Below are 16979 nucleotides of genomic sequence, written 5' to 3'. Positions count from 1 at the left end.
AAATATAGTTAAGTAGGTACACACACACACACACACACACACACACACACACACACACACACACACACACACACACACACACACACACACACACACACGTTAAATCATGATTACAGAATGGAAAATATGTTGTACATTTTTTACTTGATGATTTTTACTTGATGATTCCACCAAATGACTTTCAATTTTTTTTAACTTTTCTTGAAAAAGGTATTTTTCGAAACCAACATGAATACAAACAGTATAAAAACTGTGTTTTTTAAACTATAGATTTACATTTTTTCTTTATCATTGACTCTCTGATTAAACTATAGATTTACATTTTTTCCTTATCATTGACTCTCTGATTTGTCATTGGTCCATTATCTTTTATTAACAAATGGTAAACAATGTGTGAAAAGTTCCCACTAGAATATACAGTATCAAGGTTGTGAATGTTTTTAGGTCAAAGAGGTTGTTGATATTGATGACATTGAGGCAGATAATATCTGTCCAGTGAGCTACTAATCTAAATGGCTTATATAAATATGAGAGAGTGGAGGAATAACGCAAAGCAGGAACGTCAGCATGGATGAGATGGGTTTTCTGGGAAAGGTCAGCTTGTCTCATCTCGCTCTGAATAATGCACCGATGTGATGGGCAGTTTTGGGTGTCTTATAATGTGTCATGTAATGGATTTCACAGCTTATGTTCTCACCTTTCACATTAACATGACTTTACTGTTTCTTCTCCGCATTATGGCTGCCATTAGACACAATCAATCATGGCTGACCTAGCACCTCTCTTCAGTGTCATTTGCGCAGTCGTAATGTATGAAGACCTTGAGTGTTTATAGCTTCACACCTCAGTGAAAGTAACCAGATAGACTCGGAAGTGAGAGAACAAACGGCTGCCATAATCTACTTATTTTTTGTCTCATTAATCTTCTGTGTGGATGTAAACTATATGGACTTGTAATTAATATGGATAAATAGTGAATGTAGCCAGTTATTGTTTGGCCAGTTTTTTCATTTGGCCAGAGGTCACAAAGTTGATGAAGCTCATTTTGACTTTACAGACGTTCCTGGCTCCCATCAGTCAAGTTTTTCCTGCTGAGGATGATGTAAACAAACACGTTGAAGACAACTGTAAGTATATAACTTCTTTGGGGCCAATAGTATCACGTTAAATACTTAAGCTTATGATGTTCATTGATATGCTTATATTTACTTGGCTTCCAGGTTCTCTTATGTATTTGAATGAGGCCACTCTTCTAAACAACATCCGTGTCCGTTACAGCAAAGACTTGATCTATGTAAGTCAAATGCTTGTTCTGAATTCTTGATTTTCATAATTTCTATGCCTTTTCCAATGCCAAAACTACGCAAGTGCACAATTACTTGGCCAGTGGATAACATAAGCATGGTCCAATTGTACAGACTTAAGGTGCGGTCACATTAACAAAAATTTGCAGTTAAAAAAAAAAATTTCTACATGTTTGGGACAATAGCTTATAGTCTTTTTTTTAAATCACTATGGGGAAAATGAACGGAAAAAATCGCACCACTAAGTTTAAGCCAATGTATGTTGGGCAGGCTGGGATGCTCAAATGAACAGAATAGGTTTATGTTTTTAAAAGCACCACTACTTGCACTTGCATTTTAAATTACACACATCACCTTTAAATATGTATAACAAATTGATTCTCTGATTAATTAACGCCTCTTCTAATGAAACTACATTTTAAATTTCAACAGATTTGGGCCATTTATGCAAATGCATGATGCATTCACATGTTTTGCTTAACAGTCACCTCAGGGCAGTGCAGGGCTTCCAGTTTCATGCTAAACCCCACAGATCTCATTGGCAAGCATGCCTGCAGGTACGGAGCTGATGGGCATGTTATTGTCGTGCTCCAACGGCCCTTATTAGCCTCTCATCTGAGAGACGCCGGTCCAGCTGTCAGCGCACGCTCATCAGCACAGCGCACAAGGCTGTCAGGAGACTGCCCAGGCCCTGCCCTAGTGCGACTGCACGTCTCAGATGACCCAGCTAATCCTGGCCAGACGCTATCAAGTTGCCCAATGCACTTAATTAGGTCCTGTGAGGTAGCGGTGCTCCGCATGGCGTGGCTAACTTGAAAGTCTGAGGCTTTGAGTGAGAGCGGTTAAAACATTGCTCTTCGTCTGAGCCGTCTGACTTGTCAACTATTGGTCGGGACTTCCTGTTTGCCCAAAATATGTAAAACTGTAAATACAAAAGCACACACACAACAATGAACATTTCAAATGTTCTCGGACCCTGTTTGTTTTATTTTAGACTTTTGTGGCTAACATCCTGATTGCTGTGAACCCGTATTTCGACATCCCGAAACTGTACTCCCCAGAGTCCATTAAGAGCTATCAGAGACGCTCTTTGGGGACACTTCCCCCTCATGTCTACGCTATTGGTGAGTGGACATATGAATGTCTGTCTAATAGGACACTTGAGGATTTAATTCTAAGCACAAAGTCTTTATTTTTGTAGAATTTTTTTAAGGTAACTACAGTATTGACAGTGATTTTGACAAATGTCTGTCTCTCTCTCTCTGTCTCAGCGGATAAAGCCTACAGAGACATGAAGGTTCTGAAGATGAGTCAGTCCATCATTGTGTCTGGTGAATCTGGTGCTGGAAAAACAGAAAACACAAAGTTTGTTCTCAGGTGTGATAACTCTCAGTCTATTTATGGAATGATGAAAACACTTCAGTTAAAAAAATCATAATCTTCAGTTAAATTTCATACATATATACAAGGGTCCAAATTCATTCATTCATTCATTCATGCATTCATTCATTCATTCATGCATTCATTCATTCATTCATTCATTCATTCATTCATTCATTCATTCATTCGTTCATTCATTCGTTCATTCATTCGTTCATTCATTCATTCACACACACCTTCCAGTGGTGAATTGAGATTTTTTTTAGATATGAAAATATATTTAGCATTTGTTTTTTTTATAAAAATACATTATGTCTTTGAAACTGCTCAAAATCATAAAGACCCATTGTAATATTCATTGTGGTAACTTAATACGATGATTATTTCACATCTTGAAAAAAATGGGTAGGTATCCTGAATAAACTTCTGATGATAAATTTTCCGCTGATGTAATAATGTTGCAAGAAATATTACTTGAGCAAATCATCATATTCAAATGATTTCCGAACGATCATGTGACACTGAAGACTGAAGTAATAATGCTGAAAATTCAGCTTTGCCATCACAGGAATAAATTACATTTTAAAATATATTCAGAATACCATTATTTTAAATATTTTAAGTAAGAGACTTCTTTCAAAAACATTAAAAAATCTTACCAAACTTTTGAATAGTTGAATGTTGCAGTGCTCAGTAATGTTGATGGTTAGTAAATATGTTTTATTGGACCAGTTTTGTCATTAATGTCATCATTTCTTGATACTGTATCTGTTTAATTTCAGGTATTTAACCACATCTTATGGAACAGGTCAAGATATAGATGAGAGGATTGTTGAAGGTAGGATCTCCAAAGACACTTAGAACTGGTTGTCTTGTACAGTAGTGTTTGATTTTTGCATATGATACAAAATCAGTGTTTGAAATATGTGTGTTCCATGCAGCCAACCCCTTGCTTGAAGCTTTTGGAAATGCAAAGACGGTCAGGAACAACAACAGCAGTCGGTTTGGAAAGTTTGTGGAAATTCATTTTAATGAGAAGGTAGACTTTGTCTTAGTCTGAAGACAAGAGTGTGTCCTCTGTAAGACTTCATGTAGTTATTAATTGTGTTCATCGTGTCTTCAGAATGCAGTTGTGGGCGGTTTTGTTTCACACTATCTGCTGGAGAAGTCTCGGATTTGCATGCAGAGTCCAGAAGAGAGAAATTATCATATATTTTACAGACTCTGCGCAGGGGCATCGGAGGACATCAGGAACAGGCTTCATCTCAACTCTCCGGAAAACTTCCGGGTCAGTTTCCTTTGAATTGTGTATCAGGAAGCTGGAAATCATTTTACCAAGCCTAGACACTTGGTTCAGCTGGAAACTTCGATACTCTCTGTTATAATTGGTGCAATAAAAGCCACCTAACAACTGTGACCATAGCAAGCAGACTATCAAAGCACAGTGGCAAATGAAGTGGCGAAGCATTTTATCAAATCCAATAAAATCCTTTAATAACTTAGTTTAGGTTATCTGATTTCAAACCTTTGTATATGTGAGGTTTCAATCCCTCATATACATGATATACCATGAAACTGTAGATGTGCCACTAGATGGCATATTTGCTTTACAATGATTACGAATGTGTTTCTGCTGGTTCTATTCTCGTTTGTTAACTTTCATCATTGTGTGTTTGTGTTCACTCAGTATTTGAATCGTGGCTGCACGCGATACTTTGCAAACAAGGACTCGGATAAACAGATCATGCAAAACAGGAAAAGTACTGAGGTACGTAGAATCATCTTTGTTTAGGAATCTCTGGGGCAGTACTGTGATGAATCTTTTCCTTCTTCCTCTGTGTTGATTAACATTTGTGACAAATCTAAAGTGATAAACAGCACTAAGCTAAGCTGCAGTTAAGATTTCAGATTCATTTTTGATATATGATCAAATCCTCACAGTTCCTTTTGTTCATGTAGTAAAAATTAAGACTAGGGGACGTGCTGAGTGAACAGACCTTGACCGCAGTCAAAATCTCTGAAGTTTGCAGGATCACCTTTTTGCCTCAAATAGAATTAGTTACCCTCAGAAATTAGTTCACATCTTTGATGAATTATGTAAAGTGTAATAAATTCCAGCGTTGTTTTCTTGTGTTTGCACACGGCCCTCTCTGGAGACTGAGCCCATCAATTGATGTTATTGTTATCAAGGGCCATTATTATAAATCATCGTTGTGTTGAATCCCTGTGGAGGTGATGAGATATTCATTAGCTGCTGTTTCTGTCGGTGCAGTAGTTCATTTGCTAGCTCAACACCGTCTGTTTCAATGTATTTTCAGATGAAAATCTAAGATTATTTTCTTACCCCAAATTCACAGATGGTACTTTTCTTGTTGTTGTTTTTTTTTTGTCTCCTTTTTAATAATCCTTGAACAATTGAATCTCATAATGATTTTAGGTCGGTATTAAAATATGCAATCCATCTTTAATTGTGAATCAGGCTCTGGTCCAAAACCTAGTGAGCGGTCTCATGTTTAGATAGTCTTTTAAGACTGCATCCTAATCCTAATCAAGGTGGAACCTCTTAAGTGACTAAATTTGGACTCTTTACAAAGGTAGCAAGTCTGCGCCACAAAAATAGAAATCAAATTGACTCGACTTACTGTTGATTCCAAGTGTTAGATTAGCATGCTGCTAAACTAACAGCATGATAATCTAATAAGCATAAAAATACAAAGCACACATAAACATTAGTTTTAAAATAGTTTTTTTTAACATTAGTTTTAAAATATATTTAGCGATACTCTTTGGTATTGAATTAGATTTTAGTGTATTTATGATTTTTGTGCATTCAGGGATTGCCTTCCGAACAAAAGATATGTACGAGGCTGCTTTAAAATTTAAACAATACTATGTTTTTATAATCGCCTCAAACTACAAAGCCTCCCCTTGTCAAAGACAATATTCAAAGGCCCCCCAAAATATTTCCTGTACTTCTGCTATAATGACAAAGCTGAGTATATTCATATTTACAGAAATTAGTAGCAGTATTTCAAAATAATAAAATAAACTAATTATAAATTATAATTATATTCCATACGTGTTTTCGTTTTGTTTTTTTGTCATTTGGGATTACAGTTTTTTAACTCACAAATAGCAGTTTCTCAGCAATGTCTACCCACATATTTTATAGCTTAACATAACCAGAAACCTTTATATTCATACATTTAAAAAAAATAATTTATTAATATCCATGACTTTTCCAGGTCTAGAAATCACACTTAAAATTTCCCTCATACAGTACATCCAGGCTCTCCACGACCATGAGAACCCTGGGGTTATGAATAAAAATGAGGAAAAAAATGTAAATCATAAATGTAGTTTTATATATTGATTTTTTTTTAGATGTTTTAGCTTATTTTAAAGCTTGGTTTGTCATTAAAATGCTGCCTATGTAGGTTTTGGAACAGAGCTTCACTCTTCTAATAACCATAATGTTTGTCGATATTTTTGTAACTGAATATTGTGTGTCTTTGCCTTCCCTGATCTTCTTAAAATTCAGGATCATAAGGTGATGTTTTACCAGTTGTCCTTCTTTCTAAATTCTTTTCATGCTTTACATTCTTTGGCTTTCTGGGTTTCTGTGCATGAAATTGATCATTAGTGTGTGCATGGGTCTGCAAGCTAATATGCATGAGGCTTTCTCTGTGAAATAAGTAGTTTTGTAAGAGGTGCTTGTAGTCATGGGTATGGAACAGCTTTTAAGCTCTAGCGTTGGTCAGAGTGGTGTGATCTGTTGTGTCATCAGACTGCAGATTATCGATACGTCAGTGACCTAAAGGCATAGTTTGCCCAAAAATAAAAATGATGTCATCTACTCACCCTTGTATCCTTTAAACACAGAGAAGCTTTGAAGAATGTTTATGTTGCTCTTTTCCCCATACAACAGCAGCATAAAGCATTCCATAGAAAGTCATTCAAGTGTAGAATTACATAAGGGTGAATAAATTATGACAAAATCATCTTTTTTTTAATATAATATAAAAAGGAACTTCTGGCACACTCTGATCCTCAGGTGTGGTTTGATTTCCTTTCCTCCTTTTAATCAGAGATCTAGATCTGTATACAGTCCTCCAGTATACATATCTGATCTTCTGAGGCTCGTGTGACGTGTGGATGTTGTTGATTCTGGAACCGTTTGTCTTGATGGTCCGTTGTGTTCGTAGCATGGGAAAGTGGGTGCTCTGAAGGACCCTCTGCTGGATGACCTGGGAGACTTCAACAGGATGGTGGTTGCCATGAAGAGAATCGGCCTGGATGACACAGAGAAGCTCAATCTCTTCAGAGTGGTGGCTGGCGTCCTTCATCTCGGCAATATCGACTTCGAAGAGACAGGAAGCACCTCTGGTAGCCATTCATGCAGCATCTGTATAAAAATACCTTTATTTGATGACCTAACCTGGCATGATGCGACAACTTTCAAGCGTAAAGTAAATTTCTGTCCTGCATAAAGTGACAAAATCACATTAGAACATGTTAAATATAAAACCAGTGAGATTTAATTTCTGGAAGGGACTGTCCATCACGGAACTAGAAACCATGCAAACAGACAGCAAATGTCTTGTGTGTCAGTTGCAGTCGCAGTCAGGGTAAAAAAGAGATAGAATTTATCGCTTTTTGCTTCATCATGTCACACTTGGATCAGAAATATTTGATTTCCTTCAGGGTAAGAGACTTCAAAATATGACCAATTTAGCTTATATATATATATATACAGAATTTGCACTACCTGCATTCAGTCAGGGAAAAGTCACTGTTGTCTGAAGTGTTATTTTTTTTTAGCTCATCCACTTGCTGATGTTCTCCTCATTAAACTCCCTCACCCACCCACACACACACACACACCCCTTCTCCAACTCAAAAGACTTCATTAGGGAGCTGCTGTGGGGGTTCTTCTAGTGTTACCAGACTTGCGCTCCGGATTTGTTTTCCTGTTCTGCTGAAGGTATAACACCTTTTACTGCTCTGGCCTACACCATTTCCCCACTCACAATGGAGATGCTGGCCTGAGACACCTTTTAGCTGGAAAACATGGATCCTAATGTTATAGAGGTCTTACAGGAGACCTGAAGGCTATTATGTATGAACACATATTTTTGTAAATGGCTGAGATAGGAGATTGAAGGAGTGTGCTTTTATAGATTTGTTTGCACACTTTTAGCTCTTAGACTGCGGTCAATAGGATGCGTCACATAAAGTGATTTCCTTGCATCGAGCCATAAACTGTGATGGGTAATTTGGTAGTCCTGTTCGTGTTTTATATGTCTATGGTCCTATTAAGCCTGGTGATAAAAGTTATTATATGCAAAATAAAATGACAGATACATCACTGAGAATGCGTCCCAGTGCATCCATGAGATGTTTCTGCATAGACAGTCTCTCAAATTATTTAATACAAATTACATTTCATTTATTTTTGTAAAGGAAAATAAAAATACAACAAAATACTCAAAAGTCATTAAATACGTATTTTAAATGCATGTTAAAAATATCTCATGGCACTTCTCTGAATAAGGTCTATAATGGAGAAAAAACTCAGTAAAAGAATGAAAGAAAAATTAGGTAGTTTGGCATAATCTTGTATTATGAGGAGAAAAAAAATTATGCAGAAAAAACAAAACAAAAAATGGTGATATCATAAAGAGGAATCCTGCAGACCCTCATGACCATTTGTCAAAATCAGTAGGTCTCTTAAAATATCTGATAATTTGGCCTTTTAGGACATGGCAAGTTTCAGGTTGTACTACAAAAAAAAACATTATGTATGCTTTTTTTTTTTTTTTTTTAGTACGACCTCAAACTTGTGGTTGCACCACAATGCCATTTTAAATGTAAACTTTTGTCAAAAATTGTATTAAAGGCTTGGTTCACCCCAAAATGAAAATTCTGTTATTAATTACTCACCCTCAAGTTGTTCCAAACCCGTAAGACTTTCGTTCATCTTCAGAGCACAAATGAAGATCTTTTTGATGAAATCTGAGATCTTTCTGACCCCTCCATAGACCGCAATGCAACAACCACTTTCAAGGCCCAGAAAGCTAGTAAAGACATTGTTAAAATAGTCCATGTGACTCCAGTTGTTCACCTTGTTGAAGCTTAATGTTATGAAGCGACGAGAATACTTTTTTTGTGTGCAAAAAGCAAACAAAAATAACAGACTTTATTGAAGAGTTTCTTCTCTGTGTACAGCGTAGGTGACTGACACAGAAGAGAAGAAATTCTTCAATAAAGATATACTGATTTTTTTTTTTTTTAATGATTTTTCTTTTATCTTAGTCTGTAGTTGACTGACATATTTTGATCTAATTTGACAATGAGAGAACAGGTCATTAACAGCTACGAATGTATCAGTAAATTGAAAAACATTAAGAATTTTGTGCTATGTAGACGTTGCATAAGAAAAATAATGAGACAAAGTTTTAAGATACCATTAGAATTTGGATCTGATCTCAGGTGGCTGCATTTTGAAGAACCAGTCCAGTCAGACTCTGGAATACTGCGCTGAGCTGCTCGGCCTGGACCAGGACGACCTGAGAGTCAGCCTCACCACCAGGGTCATGCTCACCACTGCAGGGGGCGCCAAAGGCACAGTCATCAAGTGAGTGACCCCATATGTTTACCTTAACATCTGGCTCAGCCAGTGGCCCGGGGGTAGCTTGTTTTGTTTTAGATCTGTAGTTGAATCCAAATGATGATCAAAAGACAAATCAAAAGTCAGCACAGATCCCTGCTTGGTATTTGACACACTCTCCTCACATCTTAATCTCCCTGCGATGCAAAACGTCTTCTAGTATTACATTTCATCATTTCGCCCAATTTGCATTCACATAACTAAATGAATCCTCTGGTCGCCCGCTCACAGACGAGAGGAAAGCTGAAAATAGCTAATCGCAGCTTTTCCATTAGAGATATGGTCAGTTTAATCAAATGTGGCAGAGACTAAATTGGCTGAGGGGCCGTAATAGTCTAGTTGCCATCGAAAGTCTTCTGAATTTAAACGGAAGTATTTTTTTTTTTGATTACGTAAGAGAGGAGGCCTTGAAGGTATCAATGAGCTTTTTCCACACCACTTCTTCTCCTAATGGTCAAAGATAAGACTCAGGTTTGCAAGTTTGTGAAACAAAAGCCCAATTCTTCTCAGCTTTCAACATGTAAAACCCACAGTCCAATTACTGCACACACCAATTGTCAAAGGGGAGAGGAATTGGAAAAACTTGATTGCCTCGATTGAATCGTATGCTCCGTTCTCTGTTGCCCAGGTGGGGTTTTATATTCTGTGGCGTCTGAATGATAGGGCAGCGCTCGGTGGATTAATATTTAACCAAGCACAGATGCCGGACTGGGAGTGTTTGCACTGCATGAATAATGGATGTTTGTCTGAGGGAGTGGCCTAGGGTCTTTTAGGTATGATGAGAATCAAAGTCACAGGAGGTTTTACCCTCCTCATTTGACTGGGAACAGATGCACAACCACGTACATATGCAATATGCATTTCATGGAAAATTATGGAGACTGTATTCAAACAAGGCTACGGTGACCCCTGCAATTCACATCGATAGACACCGGAGAGGGCAGCAGCTTGTGCCTGACAGAGCTTCATTTCAGAGCCGCATTGTGATTTTTAAAAATCTGTTAAATGCAACAAAAGCAGGTGACATTGAGAAGAAAGAGTACAGCAGCTTCTTGACTCACACGCTACAGAGGGAATACATTAATAGCATAAAAGCGAGTTAATGAAAAGCAATCTCGCAGACTCGAGATCGAAGAGATTATTGTGAGCCAAGACCAGCTTTTATTAACTGTGCAGGCAATAAGAGTCACACAGCAGGTATTCCCACAGCGGGACAGCATCTTCAAGAGAGCAAGAAGGTTTTTATCATCCAGTTCTGAAGTTTCAGATAGTTGCCGGTATCCCTACACCTCCTGAGGATTGCGGGGAGCCACTGTGGCTTGTGATTATGAGCTGCTTTGCTTTAACAGGCGTGTGTTATTGAGATTTATTGTGTTTTCATGTAATATCGCTTGGCTGTTGCATTTCGAGCCCTTTAAGCTACACCGGGATTTCAAGTGCTGTTTGTATTGCGTATATACATTTATCAAAGCATCCACTGCAAAATATGTTTGAATTGAACCTTTTCCCTGTACAGTTTTCAGTTTAATTATGTAATTAATCTTCTGAAGGACCAATTAATTGGTTTTTATACATTTGATGATGATATATATATATATATTTCTGCGTTAAAAGTAGTTTGGGCCTTTTACACCCAGTTATTTGCCAAATATAAACATATTTTCTTGCATAGTCTTAAGAATTTATGTAATTGTCATTTTTGGAAACAAGAAAAAATTTGCCGTTAGCACTCAGAAAAGCAGAAAATTGTCCCAATTTACCTTTGTCCCTATAAATACAAGGCACATACACACAACACTAATTTTCTCTCTTATACTGTTACCAAACAATTTCACTGACACAAAAAAGACCTCATTTATATTCGTTTGTCCTCTGACTTTATATGACCCGACAATAATGTGTTTAGACTGTAAAACAGAGGTGATTTTTTTTTCAGCAGCCTTGAGCATCTGCTATCATAATGGAATTGAATAGAATAAATTAAATTTTGAGTCAAAATTATTTCTCGTTGGAATTCTGCTTTCCCCTGAAGTGTTTTTACATATCTTGCTTGGAATGCTTAAACAGCAACTATCTTAAGAGTGCAAAGTTGGACGGAGTAAAACAGAATGGACATGTATTGATGAGGCGACATTAGCAGAAGCCTTGGCCCAGATTTTGACTCCTCCTGTCCCACTTTGCTCCTCTCCAGGGTGCCTCTGAAGGTGGAACAGGCCAACAATGCCCGCGATGCTCTCGCCAAAGCCGTTTACAGCCGGCTCTTTGATCATGTGGTCAAACGGGTCAACCAGTGCTTTCCCTTTGATACGTCCTCCAACTTCATCGGCGTGCTGGACATCGCTGGCTTTGGTGAGCTTTTGAGATAGCCGCAATGGACGGGTCACGTTGTCTTACACTGAATCTCAGTGGCTCTTCAATTTTCAAACATGTCAACCTAAGAAATTATGCATCTGAGAAATGAGACAACCTAGTCTTCAATACAGTGAGCTCCAAACATTTGAGACCACTTGCGAAACATCTGGTATTATTAATTTTGATTGGGAACTGAAGTAGTGCAGAATCTTAAATATTTCTTGTTCATTTTATGTTTCAATGATTTTTAGTTAAATTTTTATTTTTTTAAAATTTTTAATCCTTTATTTTCATGTTTAAGTTAGATTGTGATTCCCTTATTTTCCGTGTTGTCTCAGACTTATTGACCCTACTATATGTAATGTCAGAGTTCTTTCTGAGCTATTTTGACTATCTTAAAACACTTAAAAATATCCTTGGTTAAATATAAATTAAGATGTCGAAATAATTTGTCAAAAATTATAAAACATATTTATAAAGTAATTAATTACTGTATTTAATTTAAGTACTTTTCCAAAGTAACAAAGTAAGGGATTGTTGTAAAGGTTTTTTTCTGTAATTTAATTACAGTTACTTCTCATGTGATTGCATTAAATACTTTATGGACTATAGAAAAATTCTATATAAAACAATAGTGGATTTAACATCAAAATTTAACATCTAATCTTAAAATGTTTGTTTTTAATGGAACCTTCTCTCTATGAATACTTTGGTCAGTTCAAGAATTATTTATGCAATTTTATATTATTTATTTGAATGAATTAAAAGAGCAGTTTTATAAGTAATGCAATACTTTTTAGAGAGAGTAATTAGTACAGTAATCTAATTACACTGTTGAAGATGTTAATTAGTAGCTAGTAATTAATTACTGGGTAAGCATGCTGTACAATAGACATCTATGGGAATTGCGTATCTCCATTTTAAGTGCATAACTGTCCGTTTTTGTTTTTTTGTTTATACAAACTGGAATTACTTCCCACGATAACAGATGCTGTCTGTCAATAGAGTTTAGCTACTGTAACTGTGACTTGAAATATTCCATTAATGTTAAACTTTAAAATAAACAGCATGGAATATGACTGATTGAATATATAGAAGACGTAGTGATTCACTAGTTATTAGCATGTCTTATGCAGAAATAAGGTTGAGAATATGTGCTAAGATTAACGATAATTGCTTCTCATTAACAGTGTTTCTGTAATAGTGTAAATGTTAAATGCCTTTAGAGACATACCAAGCGCATGAATCATAAAATGCTTTTTTTAATATTCCTGTTCAGAGTATTTCGAGCACAACAGCTTCGAGCAGTTCTGCATCAACTACTGTAATGAAAAGCTGCAGCAGTTTTTTAATGAACGTATACTGAAAGAGGTGAGTCATGAATGTTATTGGGATTTTTTGTATCGATCAGTGAATCATAAATATGCCCTCCTTAAAACTAACAAATGAAGCTATTTCATCTGTATGTATCTTTTTTTCAATTGCAAGCATATTACTCTTCCGATTTAACAGTTCCAGTTTAACTTCTTTTGAAATGCTCTTGTTCCAGCAGATTAAGTTAAGCATTTTCTCACTTTTAGCAAAAACCAATGCACATTTACTTAGTTTTTGTTTTTCCTCTTCCTTCCCAGGAGCAAGAGCTGTATCAGAAAGAAGGACTGGGAGTGAATGAAGTTCATTATGTTGATAATCAGGACTGCATAGGTGAGTGTCCCTTCGGCACTGAATAATGATCTTCCTCCATTTCAATCATTACTGGATGCGCTACGGCCCATACATGGCAATATAAAGTCCTCCATACGCGGAAATGCTAGGGTCTCTAAATCCAAAATGTGTTACAATGCAAATGTAATTTCTTCTCAAATTATGGCCTTCAAATGATGATAACATAGTTATTTGTATACATTGCCATGTCTGTTAATCTCTTGACAAAACATGCCGAAGATTAATATTCCAGCAGAAATGCATGCTGGGTGCTTGAGATAACTAACACAGGATTGAATCCTGGGAATGACCTCTCTCACTCTTGAACCCACTGGAGGGTTTAGTAGATAAGATGAAGAGGTCACACTGTTTTAGTTTTTTGATGTCGGCTCTAAAAGTGATCTCTCGAGCAATGCAGTCCGAATCAAATCACCCATCAGTAACAGAAAGTCAGTTCAAACTCAGGACACACTGTGAAATCTTCCCCCGGTTCACTGAATGCAAATACCATCACCAGAGCGAAGTCTGCTGTCCGAAGGTATCAGATTCAGAACCAATACCTTTTATCTTTTAAGTCGACCTACATTTTAACCCAAATGATTTATCGAAGATCTTCCTATGCATGCCAAAAGAAACCACCTATGTTTTTTTTGCCCAAGCCGTCACAACTCAACAGCTTGTGTGAGTTTGCACAGTATGCAGGTGGCTTGACACAACATCTCGCCTCTGATGTGGTGTCTGCTGTGCAAAAAGTAGGAACGCGACACCTGCACCGCAGATGTCACTTCTGTTCCGAGGGGAAAGACTTGCTTTCCATTTATGAGCTCTGCTTTTACTAATTCTCCTGATAGTGATGCAACACATGTCCTTGTGACTTCCAAATGGACACGCCGCTCCTTTCCCTGCACGTCTCCTCATCAATCACCTCACATTTATCCTCGGGTGTCTGCTCATGCAAATACATGACTGCGCTTGCATCCGCACCTCTCTCACCTGTGCACGTCTCAGATGAATTATGCATACGACGTATGCCTTCACACTGATTATCAAAAAGGTCCATGTGTGCCCACCGACTTTGCATTCGTCCATTAAACTTCCTGAGTTCTACTTCATTTTGTATAATACCTTCTGCTGGGAGATTGAATATATTAAATCACTATTCACCTCGTTTTCGTTCGCATGAAACTTTGTGTCGTCATTCCAGAACTCGTCTCTGTGACTTTGTTTTGCAGATCTGGTTGAGGCAAAGCTGGTGGGTATCTTGGATATTCTGGATGAGGAGAACCGTCTTCCCCAGCCCAGTGATCAGCACTTTGCAGAGACAGTTCACAGCAAGCACAAAGTTCACTTCCGTCTCACTGTAAGCTATGGTTTGGTTGTTTTCAATAGCCAAGTCTACTGTATATATAGCAAAGGAAAGCTGGAAAGTCTGCAGGATAGTATTGTACAGCATCTCAGAGTAAAATATTTATTTATAAATAAATAAAAATATCTTTAGTTCTGAGCACCCAATCAATTTTCACTTTCTGCAATTTGACTGGGCCTTCAGTGTCATTCTGAAGTTATCTGAAAATATTGTTAAAAATAGTTGCCTAATATGTAGTGGAAGATGGAGTAAGATGAACCCTACACACACGTTTAATTTTCCTTTTGACTGTAGCTGTCACTGAATCTCATCTTAGCACATTTATTTAATAGCGATTCTCTTATTAATCTTGAACATCAGAACATTGTTAATGTATGTATTGCGTTTTGATTTGAAGTGGAAAGTTAAAGTTAGACCCTAGGTTTAATAATTTTTGATGTATATTTCAAACATCCTAATTTTTCATCATAACCTGCTGGATAATTGAAAATAATAGACCGTATCTATAAAATTATATTGTTCAATTCCGATGTATCTCTTTTTTTGGGATTCATTTGATTTGTCATTGTTCTTTCAAAACAGTATTTCAAATTATTTACGGTTTTAAAAAATTGTAAATGTAATTTACATATTATGACCTGGGTAGGGAGTCAACTTTCTATAGTTGGAAAAGATGGCCCTTTTTCATGATTTTCAATTTTGTTTTAAAAGAGTTCAATTTGTTATTATTGCTAATTTACCTTAACAATATATTGGATGAAGCATCATTATTGGCTAACATAATAAAATTAAAAATTCACACTGTTCTTAAGGGAGACATCATCCCTCATCTAACTGTGTATTTCAACATGACTTATTACAGCAAACAGGCCTTTTTGTACTTTTTTAGTTTGTTTTAGTTTGTTTTAGTTGTTTTTGTATTTAATAAATACAAATATACATATACTTTTTTTGCCATTATATTAGGCTACAGAGCTTTTGGAGTAATTAATGTGCATATGTTTATTAAAAATATGTCATGATGCATAATTAGACTCCATTTTCTTCATGTAAAATATTATTTCTTATTTTATTTATTTTAATATATGTGATTTATATATGACCTGGGCATTTCTAGTTTTTATGTGATTCACCCTGACCTTCCATCAATGTCAAGACCCAAAAATGAGGGAAATCATAACCATACAGCTGCAATTAAGGATTCTCTGTGGGCTGTTTTTTCAGGTGCCTAGGAAGTCAAAGCTTACAGTCCACAGGAATTTGAGAGATGATGAAGGTTTCATCGTAAGACATTTCGCTGGTGCCGTGTGCTATGAGACTGTAAGTTCCCAATTCACTCAGTTCATTCTGAATTATTTTATGTATAGAAACCATTGTGTTGTTTTATTTCTGTAATGTGATAGTCTTTAACATTGGTTAATTAATTTCTTCCACACTGTAAAAACAATTGGGGACTTGGGGGAATCCCTTTGGTAAAGTTGTTTTTTTGTGTGTGTGGCTGACTTTGTGTTTATTTCTATGCCCTGTGGGATTTGTGTATGTGTGTGAGCAGACCCAGTTTGTGGAGAAGAATAATGACGCCCTCCACATGTCTTTGGAGAGCCTGGTGTGTGAGTCGAAGGACAAGTTTGTGCGGGATCTCTTTGAGAACAACTCCAATTCCAAGGACTCAAAGCAGAAGGCTGGCAAACTCAGCTTTATCAGTGTGGGAAACAAATTCAAGGTGAATCTACCCTTTAGCTTATATTCTCCTGATAGCCAGAAAACACACATTGTCAAAGGCATTAATAAGTCTGAAGATATGACAAAAAAAAATTAAGCCCTCAAGACTACAGGCTTTCCTCAGATCAGGAGTTCCTCAAGGTTTTGTATTTGGACCGCTGTAGATTTTGTTTTACAGGGCTATATGTTTTCTTTTTGTTCTTCTTCTTGACAGTTGTAGGTTTTAAAAGCTTTTGTGAGAGACAATTGATATTTTACCTGGTGATCTAATTCCTTTCCTTCTAACTTTTGCCCTTTCTCAATCCTCCTTTCTTAGACCTTCTCCTGTTTCTTCAACCTTTCCCTGTGAAAAGTTCTGGTGCTGAAATAAATGTAGAAAGAGAGAAAAAAACTGAAGCTTCTGTAGGGTAAGCCTGGCTGAAATATTCAGTGCCAGCACCACAGGGTAACCTGCAACCTCATAAACAAATGTTGATCTTAA

The 16979-nt window shown here is 36.7% G+C and overlaps 1 protein-coding gene across 4 annotated transcripts in view; it reads left to right on the top strand.

The window, feature by feature from the left end:
* The window catches only part of myo6b (myosin VIb), a 55275-nt gene that overhangs the window by 14577 nt on the left and 23719 nt on the right, over nucleotides 1-16979 (top strand). For 2 of the 4 annotated variants that reach the window (XM_079853158.1, XM_079853157.1), the window contains exons 3-18: nucleotides 1058-1127; nucleotides 1221-1294; nucleotides 2299-2428; nucleotides 2576-2681; nucleotides 3467-3522; nucleotides 3626-3723; nucleotides 3808-3972; nucleotides 4372-4452; nucleotides 6890-7070; nucleotides 9177-9321; nucleotides 11546-11703; nucleotides 12986-13077; nucleotides 13338-13410; nucleotides 14643-14770; nucleotides 16001-16096; nucleotides 16329-16499. In XM_079853158.1, the coding sequence (XP_079709284.1) occupies nucleotides 1058-1127; nucleotides 1221-1294; nucleotides 2299-2428; nucleotides 2576-2681; nucleotides 3467-3522; nucleotides 3626-3723; nucleotides 3808-3972; nucleotides 4372-4452; nucleotides 6890-7070; nucleotides 9177-9321; nucleotides 11546-11703; nucleotides 12986-13077; nucleotides 13338-13410; nucleotides 14643-14770; nucleotides 16001-16096; nucleotides 16329-16499 (1824 nt within the window). Of the gene's footprint in view, nucleotides 1-1057; nucleotides 1128-1220; nucleotides 1295-2298; nucleotides 2429-2575; nucleotides 2682-3466; nucleotides 3523-3625; nucleotides 3724-3807; nucleotides 3973-4371; nucleotides 4453-6889; nucleotides 7071-9176; nucleotides 9322-11545; nucleotides 11704-12985; nucleotides 13078-13337; nucleotides 13411-14642; nucleotides 14771-16000; nucleotides 16097-16328; nucleotides 16500-16814; nucleotides 16928-16979 lie in introns of those variants that run through there. The other 2 variants (XR_013819395.1, XM_079853159.1) reach the window with 2 other exon arrangements.

Source organism: Squalius cephalus, assembly GCF_949319135.1.
Source record: "Squalius cephalus genome assembly, chromosome: 20".
In the NCBI taxonomy this organism is placed as follows: domain Eukaryota; kingdom Metazoa; phylum Chordata; class Actinopteri; order Cypriniformes; family Leuciscidae; genus Squalius; species Squalius cephalus.
Note: the sequence above shows the minus strand (reverse complement) of the source record. Positions and strands in the feature narration are given on the sequence as shown.